At 34.2% G+C, this 20675-nt stretch overlaps 1 protein-coding gene across 1 annotated transcript; it reads right to left on the bottom strand.

The window, feature by feature from the left end:
• Positions 1–3387: 3387 nt before the first annotated feature.
• On the bottom strand, positions 3388–17544 carry LOC113713076 (suppressor of mec-8 and unc-52 protein homolog 1). The gene is made up of 16 exons (XM_027236794.2): positions 17385–17544; positions 14876–15086; positions 13746–13898; positions 12455–12503; positions 11764–11847; positions 10939–11042; positions 9832–9918; positions 9706–9759; positions 8352–8447; positions 7351–7478; positions 7058–7184; positions 6906–6965; positions 6621–6728; positions 5780–5880; positions 3968–4019; positions 3388–3782 (listed from the first exon to the last, which is right to left on the bottom strand). The coding sequence occupies exons 1-16, from the start codon at positions 17414–17416 to the stop codon at positions 3684–3686; spliced, it is 1545 nt and encodes a 514-aa protein (XP_027092595.1). The 5' UTR covers positions 17417–17544; the 3' UTR covers positions 3388–3683.
• Between the last annotated feature and the right edge of the window lie 3131 nt (positions 17545–20675).

The raw sequence follows: 20675 nt of genomic DNA on the forward strand, positions 1-20675 counted from the left end.
CGTATTCTATGTCCTTTTGGGTAATTTTCGTATGCCTTTTAGCCTTTGATGAGCTCCTAAGCCTCGAGGAGTACTTCTCTCTAATATCCAAAAATCCAGGATTGAAATATTGAGTATTTAGGCAGCTTCAGTTCTCAGTTCAACAGATTTTTTCTTTTTCGTTCATTGTTTTAATTTGGAAGCTACAACCTGTTTGGATAATTCTAAATATGTGCCATACGAACATGATTGTTCGAATATTTTCCTGATTAGGTATTCTTCTCGTTGCTCTTAAAACTTCAACCTATAACCATGGTAATTAGGCAAAGGCAGCTGCAACCAACCTCATCTGGCAGTCATGTTGGATTTAGAGGATCACAGAGCGAAATGTATTTAATGAATGACCTTTCTAGTAGCTACTGAGGTTAAAAGAAAAAGGGAAATGACAATCAAGTCCTAAGTATATATATGTATGTATCCTTGTATAAACCCTATATGTATACATATAAGTAAAATACTTTAATTGAGAGTCTTATGGTCTTAAAACATATAAACAAACAGGGGACAAAACTTTAACAGAGCTAGTCATCTTCTTTTTCTTTAGCATGTTATATTTCTTCCTTTTTTGTACTTTTGTTTTAGCTTGACACTGAAAGCATACTTGAACCTGGAAGATTCTGCAAGACAAACATATAAATTCAAGCAAAACTTTCTTCATTTCAGCAAAACTAACTTTTCATTTGGATTGCCATTTTTAAGAGTTTTGTAAAAAATATATATATACTATAGTAATTTGATATATAAGAAATAAAAAAATAATTAAAAAATATGTTCATAAAATACGTAAAAAATTTTCTGTAGAAAATCACAATCCAAACAAAGGTACAATACTACATGTAAGTTCTCCTTGCAACAGTAATTCTATTCTTTTAGAGGACAGTTCTAAATCATTGTTCGTGGGATTAGCAGATAACAGTTACTTCTACTGAGGTCACTTAGTTTCTTTAGAATTTGTGTCAAGCCCCTGTGTTCCATTGGCGAGGCTATTCTTGCATTTAAGTCCCATACAGTTCTCGTGTTTGGATCATGAAAGTATGGTCATGATGTTGACTCCTGTTGACAATTTCTTCTTGTACATTATTGCTATTCATAACATTTATTATGCTAATTAAATTCCTCATTCTCTACTCAAAATACATTTTAATCACATTCAATCTCAAGCTCTATAGGAAATAGTTTCTCATTTCTTGCGGTAAACGAAGCCATGCATTCTTGCATGCGATTAATTTCTGGATCTAATAAAAAAATATATCCAATTGCCTTCCAATTAATCCCAGTTCTTGATTTTATTTTTTTAAAAAAAAACTACTATAAATAAAATAAAAAAGTCAACTCCACATCAATTTTTGATGGTTCCACTGACGGCATAATAAAGGAACAGTTGCAAGCCAGACCGCCATGATCTCAATTCTAAAGCACTCACAGGTCAAAAAAGGAGGTAGCATTTCGCCACAACTGCATTAATCCACGAGCTGTCATTCCCGAAAAGGGTTGGGAATTGATTGGCTTTCCCGGGCGGTTCTGTTCCTATTGCCTGCCCCATGCGTCTACCTCTACCGTTTTCTTTGTCCAAATAAGCACCTGGACGGCTCATTGACTACGGTACTAGCGGTCCTAATTGATCACATCTTACGAGATTTCTTGGCTCTGTATTGTGTTGGTGATTTTTTTTTTTTTTTGAATAAAGTTTGGGTGAATCCTCCGATCATTGTCATTATAGGTCCGAGTATACCTTTGAAAGCAGGTCTTTTATAAAAATTCTTACAAATTACCATAAATATAGACTTTTACATCGACAGCAGAATTTGAAATGATTCATTCTTAGCAATTGAATCAACTTGTATTACAAAAGAGTAAAAAAAAAAAAAAAATTGGTTGCAATTCATCTATTAACTGCATCACTCGTATATGGCAGCTTAGCATGAAGAACTAAAACAATTGATATTCTTTTGTGAACGGGTGGGACAGTTGAGAGGCCTGCTAGCATTTAATTACTATTACTACCACCGTCCATGGCCTGGCTTTTTTGAGGGTTTACTACTAAGTTATTCAAGACTCTAAAGGAAATTCGGGTATGGTGGGATGTAGCATTTATTTCTGATATGGTTGCCTGGCTGACTAGTCACACAAATAACTACCAAGGGAAGGTTTGCCAGCACTGGCAACCTAGGTACCCTTATCTGTTTCAACTTTTAAACTTTATCTTGTACCTCTAGTCCATCCTATGGAGGAACAATTTGGCCTCTAATAATGTTAGACTGGTGTGAAGAATAACAATTTGCCCACCAATGTTCCTTTCAATTGGCATGGTTTGATGGTATCAATTAGCCTGACAAAGCTACATGATTTAGGATCCTCTTGTGCTTTAAACTACAAAAGGCACAAATTGTTGTTTACCTATTAATTGTCTTTTCAAAAGGGTTACCTGCGAATCTTCTTGTTAGATCTCGTGTATTTATGCCGTTGTGTACATAGCAAATGAAGAAAATTGTGTTAATTCCTTCTTCCAATATTATTAGCTCCATTATAAATAGGAGTTAAATAATATACCTGACAATATGTAAGAGTGTCTCGTGTAACTCTACTTCTAACATTACGAGTAATGATAAACTCATGACCTAGTTTACGGGTTACAATTTTTGGCTATTATGTAGAATGTAATAACACGAAACTAATAGACATTTACGTTACTTGTATCTTTAGATCACAAATCAAATTGAATTATTAAAATTATTCTACTTACCTAAGTTTGGGAATGTTGAATAGTTTCTTCTTAAAGCATTCTTATGTAGCTAGAAATAGTTTCAATACTCTTGTGAAAGGTAATCATTATAAAATTCTTAATTGCTTAGGGGGAAAAGAAGGGAAATTTCAGCAACTTTAGGAAGAAAAATATGATTCCTGTGAAAGAATCTTCAAATTTACCAAGCCTGTTTTACAATTTTGTTTATGACTATCGTCCACTCTCAACCGTATGCGGTTTTGCCACTAAATTTACTGCTGGGAATTTGCATGGAGTCACGTAAAGAAACCAGTTTTTGAATTAGATTTACATTCTAGAATTATAATTACCAGAAATGTGTTAACTAGGTCATGATTAATCACGAGGAGTTCTATACATGAGCTTCCAAATATTCTAAATGATTGAAGCAACTAAATAATTGCATTTTCAAAGTTTGAACAGTTAAACCCAAAAACCACACAAAACCACACAAAACCAAAAAACACAGCCAAAGGGGGCATCTGTGATAGCCTGTTGAAATGTTATTTAACTTAGTATATTCAATAAGAGACCCCCAAATGGATTAAAATTATATACAATACTATAACGGATTAAAATTCGACTGCTTCGAACAAATCATATACAAAACTATGATAAAGGATTAAAATTCGACTGATATCTAATAGTCCAATTCCTCTTAGAGGTCAATCTACAGAAACAAGTGTAATCAATCAATAATAAGCTGTTAACAAAGCTAGCTAATGATGGAACTATACCTGACTGAATATATATAGGTGCAGAGATACAGACACAAACTTAGAAAAGGAATACAAGTACAACACAGTAAATATTCTAAGAACAAAAAGCATTGGATGCTTGAAATAATTTCATGTTGGATCATCATCAACATGACAAAGACCTCTCAGGGTTTCCACAATTTCATGGTGCAATCTTCACTATATGTGGCAACGAGATTCCTGTGCGGGTGGTGTGTTATACCAATCACATCCTTCTCATGAACCTACAAGTAAGGATGAAAAAATACACTCAAATTCAATAGTGTATTCCTCAGCGATTTTACAGAAAGAAACACGTGATTCAGAAGAAAAACACCACTGCCATTTGCGTTATGAAAGTTAGCCCAAAGAAATTAATGTTCTTTAATTCAAATGTTTATTGTAAAAACCTCAAAAAGTAAAAGCTCACCTTCATCAAGTGCTCTAGATTGCCAGATTGATAGCTGAAGCAATACAAATTTCTGCACATAATACAGGTTATGGCATTAATAAGACGTACATCAATACTAGTGAAGTTTGCGGCAAAATCATGCTTGTGTAACCGCGGCAAAATCAGTTTGAACACTATTCAGATGGTCGATATTTTATAACTCCAAATCAAAAGTGCTTCAAAATTCTAATGTATTCAATGAGAAAAACCTTTCTCTGTTGCTTGAATGATTAATATATTGAAACAGAGGTTAGTTCACAAGAGCATATACTTTAGCACTCGAACTACCGTTGTCCTATTTGAGTTTCAATCAAGCTTTATCAGTCTCGGTCATATTTATGGCAACAAGTTCAAGAAGATAAAAAAGAAAAGCATTGTTCCTATTCATTTATTTCATCTGCTAAGCCATATGCATAATCTGACTTGTCATCTTCAGTCAAATAATCAAAGCTGCATCAATTCTGGCAAAGCTTCAAACATGAAAATATTTTATATTACCATTGCATAAGATTAAAGAGCCATCAGATTAAATGTGGAAAAAGAGAAACAAAAAGTAAGACATGTTATCTGATCTGCACCCTACTATACTGGGGCTTATATTCTTGTCTTTATTGTCTTTTCACATCTCCCGTATTTGAATACTCAGTCTTCAAATTGTGTAATCTGCTCATAAGGAAGAGAAGAAAAGATAAGAGCACATTTGTCTGGTGATTCTCTTGGGAGTTGAGTGGCAAGCTCAACCCATGAGATGACTCGATTTGTTTCTGTGTGTGGGTTTGTATATGGTGGCTGGAAAGCAAGGATTGAAACCATCAGAGTTTGATGGGATAAAGGCAGTGGCAGCTAGGAGGTGACGAGGTGGAATAAGGTTTTCTCAAAGTAGTAGAATAGGTAGTCTCACACTAGCTAAGAGGCAAACAAACAAAGCTCATGTATCTATGGAGGAATAAATAAGGCTCGCCTAGGCTTCCATCTGAGTAATTATGTAATTGGATTCAACTCTCAAACTAGACCCAAGGTAGAACTATATAATTGGATTAAACTCATCTTGATTGGCTAAAACTAGACACAAGGTAGAAAATGTACAAGTTTAGTCTAAGTTTTGAACCAATCCCTCCAAGCAGCTCGCAAACCACTCATTTGGAGCCTTAACTTAACAGATCCAAGTTAAGAACTAAAACAAGTATTTCAGACAAGTGATTCAAACATTTAAAGTAGCAGTATTTCAGACAAATAGTACTCAGAAAACAAGGACGAAAAAGTCTCTTACGAGATGGAAACTTATAGTCATTCAAAAACCCTCAAAAAGAATGAACCATACAACAAATAGTAAGCAGCTCAAAACCACACATAACAGCAGTGACTTTACAAATATCGGAGGTGAAACCATGTTAGTAGCAGATTAACATAACATCTATCTTCCCTTTCATACCTATTAGTTTGCTCATACTGTATTTTAATTATAAAAATAATACATCCGAAAATCCCGCACATTGTCATCTCAGAGAGAACTTACTGTTTTTTTAGATTGTTAATGAATATATAAATCAAAGAACAAATTACCTAGCCATCAGCCAAAGACTACAAAATATAACATCTCAATTTGAAAATAACAGTAGAAAGCAAGAAACACATTTGAACTAAACCAAGAGTAGATTGAGTACATAAGCTCAACTTTTAAATGGCACCAGAGGATGTAGAATCCAGCAGTAGTTAATTTTCAATAACTTAAACATGAAAGAGATTCTCCTCATGATGAAAGAAAGCAAGCAGCATTGCTTTGAGACTTACTTGTCTTCACCGACACAGTAAATCCATTCCCCTTTTGGGGATACACAAGCTGCCACGAAGTCTCCACCTTCTCTTTTACCAGAGGAGAAGCTTTTTACAACCTGTATGAAGACAAATCAATGTCAAAGAAGTTAATTTGGGTCTGCTTGACCCAAGAGCAATCTCTAACCCTCCTTTTGCACACAGGAGAGTTAAATATGCCCATTATCTACTATCTGAAAACACTAAGGAATTGACTATTTTCAATTGATAACAAGTTTATAACTATTTTCAAGCATGCTCCAATAACAGGATGCAGCATTATATAAAAGCATTGAGTCTGAGGCAATGATTACTGTACCTTGTGGCCACGGTTTTAGTGTGCAAATCTTTGAGTCCCTATTTGTGTTTGCAAGATGTTGTACAGGTAATTTTCATTTTATTAGGGATTAGGGGCGGAATGGCAGCAGAGAGAATCCCCAAATAAAGAAACCAAGGCCTTAAACTCATCAAATCTTACATACAATTTCAAATAGGACTTCCGGTCCACATATAGGCATTTTCTTTTCCCAAAATTTGCTGTATACTAAATATAAAACATAAACATGGTGGGTTATTTGGTGAGGATTAAGCATAGCTTTTAAATCCACCAAGAACCTATTGTAGGCTATTGTTATTCTTTTCTCTCTGTGGAGAGTATTCATGGAGCACAAAATCCTGAAAAACTAGTTGCAGTTCTGTCAGTGAGACTCAAGATCTTATCTGTGACCTAAGAGGAAATTAGAGCATTAAGTGATTACCCTATTCCCAATTCCTGATTTATTGCAAATTATTGAAAAAATTAACAAACAAAATCACATACCTGCCCTTGCAGCGTCATGATATATATCGATGAGGTTTTATTACAAACAACAATATGATCTGCATTCTTTGGGAAAAGATGAACAGAGTTAATGGATGCATCACCGCCCTGTACCAAAGAGAAATGTCAAGTTCAGGCCATAGTTAAGTTAAACAGTAAATCATATTGATCAAAAACAAGTGCACAAGGCTCCACTAAAGGATATTAGGGAAGCAAATGAATGTAGGGCACAAAAAAGCAATGATGCATTTTAGGAGATCCAACTCTATGACAAGAAAAACATACCCTTAAAGGAGGTGGTGGCTTAAACGTCTGTAGACAGTCTGCAGTCTTAACATCCCACACCTGTTTAAACCATTTACAAATATTACAACAGGGGGAAAAAAATATGCAGGCCTGTAGAAGTGCGTGCTTATTTCTGAAGATTACAAATTTACCTTGACTGTGCAGTCACTAGATGCAGTAATGATGCGAGATCCATCATTAGTAAAGATGGCGTCATTCACATAGGATGTATGACCACGGAATTCCTTTAACATTTTCCCTGATTTTAAGCCGTGAATTCTGTCCCAATCATGACACATGGTCCAAATATCAGAAACAGAAGATTTGAGATTTTACCCCATGATAAGCAGTTTCTCACAAGATGTTGCGCAATTGGACGTAACTGTCATCCCTCTTGCCTTTTTTTTTTTTTGGTTAAAAAATTTTGAGTTGCATTAAGTCAAACCTTGCTGTGCTGTCAAATGATGTGCTTAATAGCTGAGTTCCATCTCGGGAGAAGACAATGCTTGTGACACCCTGAGAATGTGCACGTTCAAGACGGCGCAAGCATTGACCAGTTCTTATACGCCAAACCTGGACCACATATACAAAAAAGAATTACAGCAATGGATATGTTAAACCTACCCCAAGAGAGCAGCTACAACCATGGAACCAATTGAACAAATTATGAGATCTTTACTGCAGGAAGAAAAGAATTAATGCCTTGCACAGTCACAAAATGTAACAGTCAAAAACAAACCATATGTTTCAGCTACAGCTACAGCAAAGCTGTCTTAAAGAAAGAAAGGAAAATAAAAAAATAAAAGGCAACAATTTTTGTTAGGAAACTTTCCCTTTACTACCAGCTGGTTATAACCTTGCAACTATGTTAACCACTTATCTTTAGCAGCTTATAAGCAAAAGCGGGAACAACAATCATAACAGTCTTGGTGCCAACTCATTGCTTCTACCAGAAAGCATGTGGTGGAAAAAGTGTTCTTTCAAATTTAAAGTTCATAAAAAGGATTAGTTGGAATATCAACACCATTGCTGAAGCAGAAGTATTCTATTTTAAGAAAATGCACGTGATTCCCTCATGCACCCAACAAGTGAGAAAGACATTGGATTTGGACAAGACAAAGTACTTTTATGCATGATACAAGAATTACAAATTAACAAAAGGTGTAGTTCAAAACCTGCACGAAAATGCCGTATACTGGTAGTTAAGAACACCTCCAGATTTTACAAGGTACAAGATGGCTAACAAGGCAATGTATGTGCACCAGAATAGAATGACAAGGTTCTACTTTGGTTTACTAGCGAACATCAGAAAGAAATGAAGGAAACATATTCTACCTGATCATAGAAAGTATCCTCTCAAAATTTTTATCCCTTTTATTTGGGCGCAATGAGGAATCAAACAGTAATCAATGATGCTGGGAGCTAAAATAGAAGGCAAAACTTTACCTTAATTTTCCCATCCTGTGACCCAGATGCAAGCATCTCAGAGTCTCTACTAAAATCAAGGCATAACACAGCATCATCGTGCATCATAAAAGTTTCCTGGAAAGTTCAAAAAATTGGTTAGCAAGACCAAAGACAGATTTTGCTCGCATGCATGTGACAACTGCAGGCTTGATTGGTTTAAATATAAACATATAGCAATCACGAATGTGACAACTGTAGGGTAGATGAACCTAAATATAACCATGTTTTGCTTAAGTATTCAAGAAAGGAAGATTACTGCAATGCATAGAGTTTGCCCGAGTCAAGAAGGCACAATGACCAGCAGTTATTTCATGTTACAGAAACTACCATAAGCACAAGATAATGCATTCCAGCAGCGTCAGCTTATAAAATGACCAACAATAACTGATGGCTTTTGAAATGACAATGCCCATTTAATACATATCTATGCTACAATTACTAGGGTAGGGATGTCAGTATGGGTACACTATCATGCCATTAAATTCTCAAATTAGGATATTTTTACATCCTCAACTACTCTGACACTGGTGCAGGGTGTCTTATGTGCCCATTCCAGAGTACAATATATAGCAAATTTGATGACATAAAACTAACTTACCCATATAGCTCAAATTAAATGTCTAAATGTGTGAGTGTGGCTAAAAATAATCTATTAGCAGTATACAGAACAAAACAGTATAAAGGATAAGGAAAGGAAAGGAAAGTAAAGAGATGCTGTGGTGTCACCACAACCAGATTAATATTGAACTCTTTCAAACACAGTATTTTGACCACAACAGAGACTACTCTCCATTTCTTTCCCCTCCTTTTTCTCCCCTTGAGTTCATTATCGTTGACACATCCAAGACTTACAGATGAAGTGCCAACACAAACCATTACCATTATTAAATAATGTCTGATATGGATGCTGAGTAAAATTCAGATTGCACCACTTTGGTGCCTGTAATAAAACTTTACCCTCTAGAAGAATACACAGCCACAAATAACATTTAAGAAATGAATTCAATGACAAGCATCTATGGTCAACCAAATCAAGAAACAAGATTGCATGCAGCTGTCATATATTTCACATGAATTATGATCAGAGGAAAAATTTGCTCTCAACAATTTGGCTATGCAATTGTAACTGAATAGACAAAGCTTTAATGATTATGTTATATAACTGAGTATACTTTATATTTTATATTATATGCTATGAAAAGAAAGTAGCGACAAAAGGTGTTATCCTGTCCAATTGTAGGCCCAATCATGAAAAGTGCAAAGAGATATAGTTCAAATAATAACAGAATTTACAAAGCAAACCACACTTTGAAACTGAAAAAGAACAACTCACATCAGCCTGGTACTGGAGATCCTTCTTCAGTTTGCCGCTTATGTGGTCCCACACCTAGAATTGACCAAATTCTCATCCATTCTAAGCCATGAAATCAAAACTCTTATGTATTTTGTGCTAAACTACCTCAATAAACCCATCAACTGAGCAAGAAACAAGGAACTGTCCATCTCGTGAGAACCGAGCACACTCAGGGTGACTTTTCTTCCCAAACTGAGCATAAGACCACCACAAACATGAGTATCAGATCTAAGTGGTCAATACTACAGAAGACTTCATTTCAAAGAAAAAACAATGACAAAGGAAAGATGGCAGAAACTAAACAACGAAAGACAGATTGATAAAGAACAAAGCAACACTAATAACAACAAAAACTTCAGGTAAACAAAATACAAAGTGCAAAGTTTTGTTGCCCTATACAAAACATCAAACAGAAGATACTTGGCAATTTTCAGTGGTCTGAACTTCCTGTAGCATATGTCCTTTCCCAATTCTATAAAAACGTCTTTTGAGGGACTAAGAAAGGGTGCAGAAACTTGTTTCAGGATAACCAAAAGCGTACACAGAAAGTAAACGATGTATCACCAGCTCAGAAATCACCCTAAGTAGACTTAGTATCACATGTAGCAGTAAAAGTCTTCTTCAAGAAAACATCTAGCATTTAATACCATGGAACAGGTAAACTAACATGTAAGTGACTAAAAGTAGAACACTCTAGGAGCAACTCCAGTACATTATCAGTATTGCTACTAATCTGAAAGACTTTGTAACACTTTACTTTGAAGTATGAGACCAGGTCCCCAAAACTTTACCATCAACCAATACAAGTTGACTGGTTTAGATGGTCAGCAAGCACCAGATAACACTTAATTGTAGTCCATCAATAAAAGAGGAAAGGAAAAACATAATTGGGAGCGGGTGTGTGACAATGTACCAGACTTTTTTTTTTGGTAAGAAAAAGAGCTCATAGTCACAAATTGCATGTCACATAGAAGCGCCCTACAATTTCGCACGATACTTTTTAGCTATTCATTGTTTGAGACTTTTGGAATCACATTTCCTCTAGCCTTAACTTTTACCTTAACAGGTAAGTAGTTAACATCTTGTCTTCTTCAAAAGTGTCAAATCATTACTTCTAATATTGAAATACAAAGAGCATATCCATCCTAATACTAAAATTAGAACAGAAAACTCACATCTGACAAGCAAATGAGTAGCTAATTGCACAATTACCTTGATGGTATGTCCTACTGTTGTAGGATACATATCATCTACATCTTGCTTCATAGCAGCTGTTCCTCGGAATAAATCGAATTGTGTTCCAGGCGGAAGCAATCCTAAACAATAAAGGCCAGTTATACAGACTATTATGGTACTTATCTACCATCCTAATCATTTCCTTAAAAGAGTAAAATAAGCATCAGCATCATATTGTATTGCCACCCAAAAAACAAAATGCCTTTCCAATCCTAAGCAATAAAAGACAGTTACACAGACTATTATGGTATTAAATCTTTATCTACCATCCTAATCATTTCCCTAAACAGTAAAAATAAGCATCAGCATGATATTGTATGACCACCCAGGAAACAAAATGCCTTTCATCCATTTGTTTCTTTTTCTTTTATGGGATAAGCCAAAAAATATTGATCAGGAGACATTACAATTACATCTATCTTTGTACGGGATGGGGAAAGGAGGAAAAAATAATAGCAATGCCTAATACATGACAAGCTCAAAAAACCAGCAAAATTAGAAAATGAAGCCGATACAATAAAGATATAGAGACAATGAGAGTAAGATCTAAGCAACCGCATCCAGATAAAAGATTTTTAGTACTAGCAATCCTAGAGCAAATCTTCCAACAAAGTGGAGAACCATCAGTCAATTATTATTATTCTCCACACATGCTACTTTCAATTGTGCAAAAAAGGCAGAAAGAACAGTCTTATAAATTTTCAAAGATTAACAAAACAATAAACAAATACAGCATACGGTTGATGTAACACAATGGCACAACTGCAGCACATCAAATATCTTATTAATTTTCCATCTAACCTTGATGCTGTTGCCACTTCAAAGCCTGACCAATTAGGGCCATTAATCTTGAAGGCGGAACCACAGATACTTCCGCAGAAAGAGCTGAAGATACAGAAGAAGCTTTATAAGAACCAAAGCAGATAATTCAGATCTTTACCAGTCAAAAGTTTATTTTCATACCAGACTTATTCATTCAACATCCAAAGAGTAGCACGAATTATCAAGGGTCCACCAGGCTGAAAATTGTTTGTTTATGAACATCTTACTCTGTTTGTATTAGTTGTTTTTATCCATGTCACAGATTTGAATGATTAACTAATGTTCAATGGCCACAAGTTATCAATTAACAGTAGCATGTCAGTAACACTGATGTTCAATTTATAGTTATTTTATTCTTTGATTTAGGAGGAAAGAAATGATGCTAATTTGAATATGTCAAATTTAGTTTAGAACATTAACATAATCATAGTTTTTGACTTTAATAGCCTGTAAGGTGATAATTCTGCTTACTAGCAGACATTCTTAAGTCCTCCAGGTATCCAGACCAATTTGCTTTTGCAGTCTATTCCTCAACAACATTTATTTCTATGTTAAAAATGGATGCCAACAACATGACAGCAAATAACCATATTCAGCATCTTTGATCGATTTGCAGTATCAATTCCTCAATCTTATACACTCTTAAACATATCAGTGATGGCAGAAAAACCTTGGGCAATTTGGGCACGCCTTTTCTCCTTCGTTGAATCTTGATAAGCCTAAAAATTCAATAAAGACCACCAATTCAGTATAAAGTTTCAAAACACAACAACAAAATGAATATGCATATTAAAAAGCATTATCCTTGTGCAACCAAAAAAATCAAACAGTAAAAGAGAGAAAGCATTGCACTAAACCCACTATGCAATCAGGAGAAGGCAATAATCATCCAGACTACTGGTATAAACATGGAAAGGCAGTCCTGAGTCAATAATCATAACAATTACAAAAGTGTAAAACATTAATAAAGGAATATAAAGCAACCAAAATATGGGACAGTCCTGAACCTAAAAGCAATATCTACTGAGATGACTAACATTTAACAAGAAAGCTCAGTACTTTCATCTCAAGGGGAATAGAAAAGCGAGGTAGCACATCTGATAAGCGCCTGCTGGTCTGTACCAAACTTCCCAAAAACTACTCCAGAATCCTTTTCTCTATTTACAATTGTTACATCAAAGTATAATTCCTAAGATTGACCTCAACCTCAGCCCCAGCCAGATCCAACCTCTCATCCACCTTCCTCTCCTTTGTCTTCATTCGGCCACAAATTCATTATGTGATGCCAATATCCTAATTTTTTTTCTTGTTCTCATCCACATCAAATTTCTTCACCTTCTCATTTTCTTGCATTTCGTCCTTTCTTATCAGGCTGCAGTGATAGGTTTCTCTTACTTAACCACGAATTTGTTGAATGAAGCAGTGCAAAGGCAGAAGCTTAGATATATCCCAATTCCAAAAAAAATCATCCATATTGCCATGATATGTTTGAATTTGAGGTAAAATTTCATTTAGAATGAATTATTGGACACAAAAATCAATACTAGCCCACCACTTTGGTTCTCTTCTAAACAATTGACCTCCTAAATTAATTTAACCTACAGTCTACAGTTACAAAGTCACATGCAAGTTTGCAAAAAGTACTCTTTCCCATAAAAGCAGCATGATCCATATTTCAAACACGTATTGGGTAACAAATTAGCTACAGGAAATGCATAACCAGAAAAGAACTTCAAGAGTAGTGGTGAATGCAAGTTAATAACCTAAGCAGAAGCATCATGGGGTAGAGCTAGTAATATAATGACTTTATGGGAAAAATCAAAATGTCAGAATAGAGAAAAGGAAAATATAGAGAAATCGACACTGCAGATTACATCCGGATAATAGGAAGACACTCGCTTGTTCAAAAATTAGATTGAGAGAGTGGTCGTGGTAAAATTTCACAAAAGTACAAAACTTACCTCATGAGGGTCAAAATAAGTCCGAACCAATAGATGCTCAAGTCTTAAGTATCTTTCTGGCTGCTCTTGTTTCATGACACCCATGACCTGGGTTTGCCTTAGAATAGCACGTGCGGTATCCATCTCCCGAAGTTCAATCATTTCTAAAACAATCTACGCGTCAAGAAGAATCCATAAGCACCTAAATATCACTATCATAGCAACGGCAGAAAAAAAATTACAACATGCATCTAAGAGAACAAGGTATGATTGACCACAAATTCCGCAACTTAGAGCTTCTTTTAGTCTCCTCACAAGTTATAGCACACAAATTTAAATGTTGGCAAAACAGGCATGGAGCCCTGGCTTTTGTTGACTACCTCAAACAGTGGGTTAAATGGCTATAAATTCATTTAAGGTTTTCTTCCACAATGTTAGCTTATGCTGCCAATATAGAAGATATAAATATAGGTGAACAGAGCTTCACTCTACGAAAGTGTGGATCTCACAGCACATTTCAAAAGAATTAGATACAGCATGTTACAAAATCTGACAAATCTGCCAAATTAATAAATCCCATTTTACCACGTATTACTAGCTATTACCAAATATTTCCAGCCTGTAAAAAAGGTTCTCCTTGGCATAAAAACTGATAGTTTTCCCACCAATTCCCATTTTAATTTTAAGTTCCAACTAAAATCTCCAGCCTCAAAAGTGTTCCCACTTCTCTGTAGTACCCAGTTAAATTACATTTTCAGTTGTAATTTTCCTTTGAATTCCTACCAGATCCACCGTACTTAGGAATCAGATCCACCCTAAAACTCCTTGACCGGTACTTCCTAGCATCAGTCAAGGAATTTACCGTTTCTGCAAAAAAAGAAGAAAGGTGTACCAAGAGAAAAGCAGCAACAATGCCTAAAAAGTTTCATTATCAGTAAATCTAGAATAAGTCATTACATTAATTTCTAGCAAATTTCTCAAGTCTCAATCATTTTATTCCATTCCTGGGTGCAAGTCCATTGCTAAAGAATTTAAATCAATCCAGAAAACAGAGAACTGATGTAGAGGCTATAATAAAAGTCCAAAATATATGCAGAACTGATGTAAAAAATGGGCAACACAGAAATTCTTATAATTTAGAAGTAACAAACCTGCTCATACAAGTCTTCCAGTATTTTTCTAGGAAGCTTAAGTTGTGAGACTTGAGGTAAGACTGCATCCCACCTTCCGCCATTAATATCGGCAACAAAAGTTTCAAGGCTGTCAACGGTATTAAGAGAAACCTGGCACTCATTCTGTAGGGTTTGAAAAGTTTGATGCAAGGAATTTTCTTTGCAAAATTGAAGAACTATCTTGATTACACTGCACAATGAAGAGAAAAGACACCATTAGATTCTTAACTTCTTTTACTGCATAAGTCATTTGATGTGCAAACAATTCGTCCTGCATGCTTTTGTCGAAAGAAATACTAATAGTCAAGATTAGAAGAGTGTAGACAGAGAGAATATTAGCTGCAAAATTTATAAATTGTTCCAATAGCAAGGTACCTTCATAAATAGAAGATCATTAGAATGCACATTATCAGAATATGACATGATAGCCATAGTAGTGCTAAACTGAGTTTTTTGGTATGCGTCAATTCCAGCATCCTCCTAAGTTTCTTGTTTGCGGCCCATATTTTATTTTATTTTTTAGGGTAAAAAACAAAAAAAAACCCCTGTGGTAACCTAATATACAGAAAAGCCCCCCATGGTTTCAAAATATACAACACGACACCCCGTACTTTAAACGAAATTGTAAAGGTGACGGAATCTGTTAAACTTAATGGAAATGACTTATTGGAACCTAAAAAAAAATTTTTATACCTAATTTTTAACAAATATACCTGTTTTACCCCTTAACCCTCAATTCTCTCTATCTAAAGAATAAAATAAATGATTTTTTTGAACTGTCTTTTGCTTAATTATATCAGGGCATTTTGGTCATTTCCTCCATTTCCGTTAAGTTTAACAGATTCCGTCACCTTCACAATTTGGTTCAAAAGTATTGTATATTTTGAAACCATGGGGGGCTTTTCTATATATTAGGTTTACCACAGGGGGTTTTTTTGTTTTTTACCCTATTTTTTATCAGCCTCCTCATATTCTGCTGTTCACTAGAAAACTACAAAAAAACTACTGTTTCTGCGTGGAACCTTATTCTTGAAGTACCCACTAAACAACAAATGATAAGCTTTTGGATCCTCCAATATTGCATTTTTGCATTGTTTTCTTCCCAAGATTATTTGAGAACTACTTAAGAATATTCATTCCAATAACAGCAATGATTACCACAATCTGTTCATTAAGATATATGGAAGGGGAAAAAATAAGAACCAAATGATTGACAAAAATGATTAAACAAATGCTCATGTTTTTTACTGATGAAGTTAAAAAATGATCATCAAAAAAGTTAAGAAACTAACCTATCTTTCTGCCATGCTCAACATTTTTTAAGAAGGCAAAAATATGTACCTTCAATTCTTCTTCTTATTTTTCTTTTCTGGGCCAGGATGGGGCGCGGAGGGAGAAAAAAACTTGCAAGTGGACTACAGGCTAGAAAATTATCCTCAACATACAGCCCATCTAACAAAAAACTAAGCAATTCCACTTTCATTTGCAGCATGTTTTGTTGTCTACAAATTATAAACAAAGCTCAAATCAAGCCAGATATTTCCTCTTAGGACCCCTAACAGGTAAACCTCATCACACAAAGACTATTGGGATCACTCCAAAGCAAACAATCTTCACCAAGATTTATTTATGTAATTATCATCAACATGTTAAGGAACTCTTTCTTAGCATCATTATACTTAAGAAACTATAAGCAAATAAATAAACAAGCAAATCCATGATACATGCATTTCCAGGACTTCATCAAATTTCCTGTCAATCTTTACATACCTTAAAAATTTCTTAAACATATTACCACAACATAAAGTATTAGTAACAAAAAAGCTTTTAATCCTGAATGTCTAATTGTCTAACCTAATAAATCTCAATAGCTATCAGAGTAAAAGTCCACAAATTTTGACAACCTGAACAACACCATTATGCTGCTTCATTATCAACAGCAATAGTAAAGAGCTACAACTAATTCCTTTTTTTCCCCTAACTGAAGCCCGAATATTACTCGACTTTTTAGGTAATTATGAAAATGCAAGAGTGTTCAAATGCTCCAGAATGCAGACAGCTAGTAACTAATCTCATTTTTCCAGGACCAAAGAGGGAAAGAACCCCCAAAATGCTACCCTGCAGCTATCCAACATGCCCATGCCAAATTAAACTTTTGTGCTTCTTTGACTAAAAATTGTACAAATGAGTCTTAAAAAAAGATTCCCCTCAAAACTCAAGCTAAAAACCTAAGCTTTAACTTAGAAGGAAAAAAAAAAACCTTATACATGAAAAAGGCTAAAATTCCCAATTGTGTAGGTCACATTACAGAATCACTCAGGAAGGGTTTTGAATTCAATTACTCAGTAATAATAACAAAAATATATACCAATTTCCATAAGCCATTCATACAATCAATTACACATCTTAACCTAAATAAATAAACAGCTTTGTAAAAAAGAAATTATTCATTGAAACAGATAGAGGAAAGACAGAGAGAGAAGCTTACTCCCGAGCTTCGATTTCAAGGGTGGAAGCCATTGGTGACGTATCCAATTAAACCCTGCCTAAATCTCGGTGTTTTATATGATGCTTTTTTTTTTTAATTATTGGGTAATTGAAAGGGAAAAGAAAAGGAAAATTTTGGAAGATGTTGCGGTGATCGTTAACAGGCTGATAAGGCGACGGGCTCAAACTATAAAGTAAAGCACCTAAGCGAACTCGATGTGTTCTGTGTTAACAAGGTATTCAGCCCAATAGGCCCACTAGTGGTGAGCTGCCTGGCTGGACTTCACATGAAAGCAATTTCATGTATGAAAGGGATACTAAAGTTGAGGCTTCTCATGCTTCCAAAAAAAAAAAAGGGTTAATCACATTTTATCCTCTTAAAGAATACCCCATTTGTCAGTTTACCCCCTAACATTTAATTTTGCTCACTTAACCCCCTTTAGGACAAAATTGCCCTTGCATTATTTTGACTTTTCATTTACCTTGTTTTCCTTTCTTTTATTTCTTTTTCTCTTTCTTCTTTATTTAATTCTTCCTCTTTCCCACAAAAATCTTCACCTTAATGATTGAAATTAAAAAAAAGGAATTGCAAAGATCTATCTTCTCCTTAAATCATTAAAAAAATATTCAAATCACTTTCCTAAAATACAATTTCATCTTAAGATATTTTCTTGGGAATAAAATGAGAAACTAGAAAGGAAAGAGGAAAACCCAAAATTAAAAGAATTGAAAGGTTAAAAAAATTGTATTTTAGGAAAGTGATTTGAATATTTTTTTAATCATTAAGGAGAAGATAGATCTCTGCAATTTCTCTTTTTTAATTTCAATCATTAAGGTGAAGATTTTTGTGGGAAAGATGAAGAATTAAATAAAGAAGAAAGAGAAAAAAAAATAAAAGAAAGGAAAACAAGGTAAATGAAAAGTCAAAATAATGCAAGGGCAATTTTATCCTAAAGGGGGTTAAGTGAGCAAAATTAAAGGTTAAGGGGTAAACTGAGAAATGAGGTATTCTTTAAGGGGATAAAATGTGATTAACCCAAAAAAAAAAGGCCTTGAGGTTTCTTGAATTCTAGCTTAACTAGTGGACACATTAGACATAAACAACCATCGGATATTATTTAACCTTGTACGGTTGAGTAAAAAAAGGAAATGGTATTAGCACTCTTCAAAAAAAAACATCAGGCAGTCCTTCTCTTCTTTTAGAGCGAGTAGATGAAGTTTTAAGGAGTGCTTGAAATGTTTTGAGGAATTATTTTCTAAAAACAAAAAAGGAAAAAAAAAATAAGGTTAGCATGGTAGCTATTGGCAAATCTTTAGTGCTCTATTTGTTCAAATAGGACACCCTCATCATTCTGTATTTCCCTTGCCTTCAAGTTTGGTTCTTATGCGGAAGAAAGAATTATTTGAAAAAAAAATTTGGAATAACACTGTAGTTCTATTTATAATATGATGTATGTGAGATAAAAAGAAATAGTTAGAAGGAAAAAATATAATAAAAAGCTTATTTTTTATGCAAGTAAAAAATATTTCTGAAAAAATTACTTGTCCAAACAATTGAATGAGAAGAACTCGAGCCAGGTAAAGAATGCTTTGAAAATGTATTAAGATTCTAACTTTTAATGCAATCTCGTGTTGAGCGGATACAGAGATTTGAATCCTTAACCTGTAATCAAATCTATACTTTATGCTTCACTTGATGGCCAACTCGCTTAAAGAGAGTGGAGAGTCGGTTGCCAATTTGTTTTAAAGTATAAGGTACAATGGCTCATTGATTGCACGTATCATTAGAGGTGACAAAAAGAAAAACATTATTATCAAAATAAAAGAACCGGTGATCCGGAAACCCGCAACATTTATCTTGATTCAATTAGAATAAGAGGGTATTTGATATGCAATTGCTCGCTCGGTCAAATGAGGACAAATATTTCCAATCCATGACTAGTTGATTACTCGTAATTATTAACTCGACCCAATCTAGTGATTTAATAGATCAGCCCAATGAACCGACCACTTAATCGAACTAGTTTATATGGTTGGATTAAATAAGAAAGAAATCTGTTCAGAAGTCAACCACCTAACCGTTCGATTGGTGAAAAAACCAAATACCTGCCCAATTCAACCACCAGTTCAGTAATTATCTTATTATATAATTTACCCATTGGTTCAACCATGTGATTTGCGGCTGCGCAACGCTCCCCTTGCCAGATCGATGACCTGTAAGCTTTTGCCCTTATTGCCTTAAGCTTAATTGGGGAAATGTTCTCCCATGAAAAATTTGTCTTCTTTTATGTTTGGGATAATTTCAAAAACCTCCCCTAAGGTTTCTAACAATTTTATTAAGCTCCTCTAAGGTTTGAAAAATTATACTTACCTCCCTTGATTTGATAATTTTAGTAGCAAAACCTTAAAATAATATTGACTTGGGCAATTTTTTAAATGAATACCCAAAAATGCCGTTGTGAAATGAGTTTAATTTATTTTTCTATACAATTATAAGATTATTTAGTATAATAATATGAAAAATGTGCCAAAGTTTTCATGTCCATATCTACTATTTGATAAACAACTATAATAATAATTTTATTACTATGATATGATATTTTTATGGTATTTTATTATGGGTTTAGATTTATAAGATAGAAAAGAAAATGTTGAAATAATTCATTTAGAATTTATAAATTTTTGAAGTAGTGGGATTATCACAATTTAGTAGTGCTTTTGGACAATTTCTTTTTTATTTATTATTAATTTTAATACCAAATAAAAGAAAACAAAGATCAGCAAAAACATTGGATTAATATAAAATTAACTCGTAAAAAAAATCACTAGTTCGACATTTGGTTATAATAGTCACCTAGAGGCAATAGTGGTAGTTCTACAGTTTTATTGACAAAAAAATTTAAAAAAGGAATAAGAAGGAAAAAGAATGAAAAAATAATTCAAAACTCAATCTAAGTATAAGCATACCAAATAAGAGAATTTCATTAAAATATTTAAGGGTAAAATTGTTATTTTAAATGAGGCATGTATAATTTTTCAAACCTTAGGGGAGCTCAGTTAAATTGTTAGAAACCTCAGGGGAGGTTTTTGAAATTATCCCTTTATGTTTTTTTTAAAGTGAATAAGTTATACATGTCCTTAATGAAAATGCTCCAATACTTTTAGTACCAATTTAAGAGTTTGTGTATTTGACCCTAATCTATCTACTACATTGGCTCAAATTGTTCATCCAATTATTTTTACCTTCAAATTACTAGAAGAAGTCTGCATTTTCTGTAGCAGAATTACAGCT

The sequence above is a fragment of the Coffea arabica genome, chromosome 10e, assembly GCF_036785885.1.
Source record: "Coffea arabica cultivar ET-39 chromosome 10e, Coffea Arabica ET-39 HiFi, whole genome shotgun sequence".
NCBI classification, from domain to species: Eukaryota; Viridiplantae; Streptophyta; class Magnoliopsida; order Gentianales; family Rubiaceae; genus Coffea; species Coffea arabica.

Excerpts from the sequence above, each read along its gene's own strand:
- LOC113713076 (XM_027236794.2), bottom strand. The coding sequence starts at position 17,416 with ATGGCTTCCACCCTTGAAATCGAAGCTCGGGA. Across the intron at positions 11,848-12,454 it reads GCGTGCCCAAATTGCCCAAG|CTCTTTCTGCGGAAGTATCT; the intron begins GTTTTTCTGCCA and ends CTGTATCTTCAG. Across the intron at positions 9,760-9,831 it reads CAGTTGATGGGTTTATTGAG|GTGTGGGACCACATAAGCGG; the intron begins GTAGTTTAGCAC and ends GGTCAATTCTAG.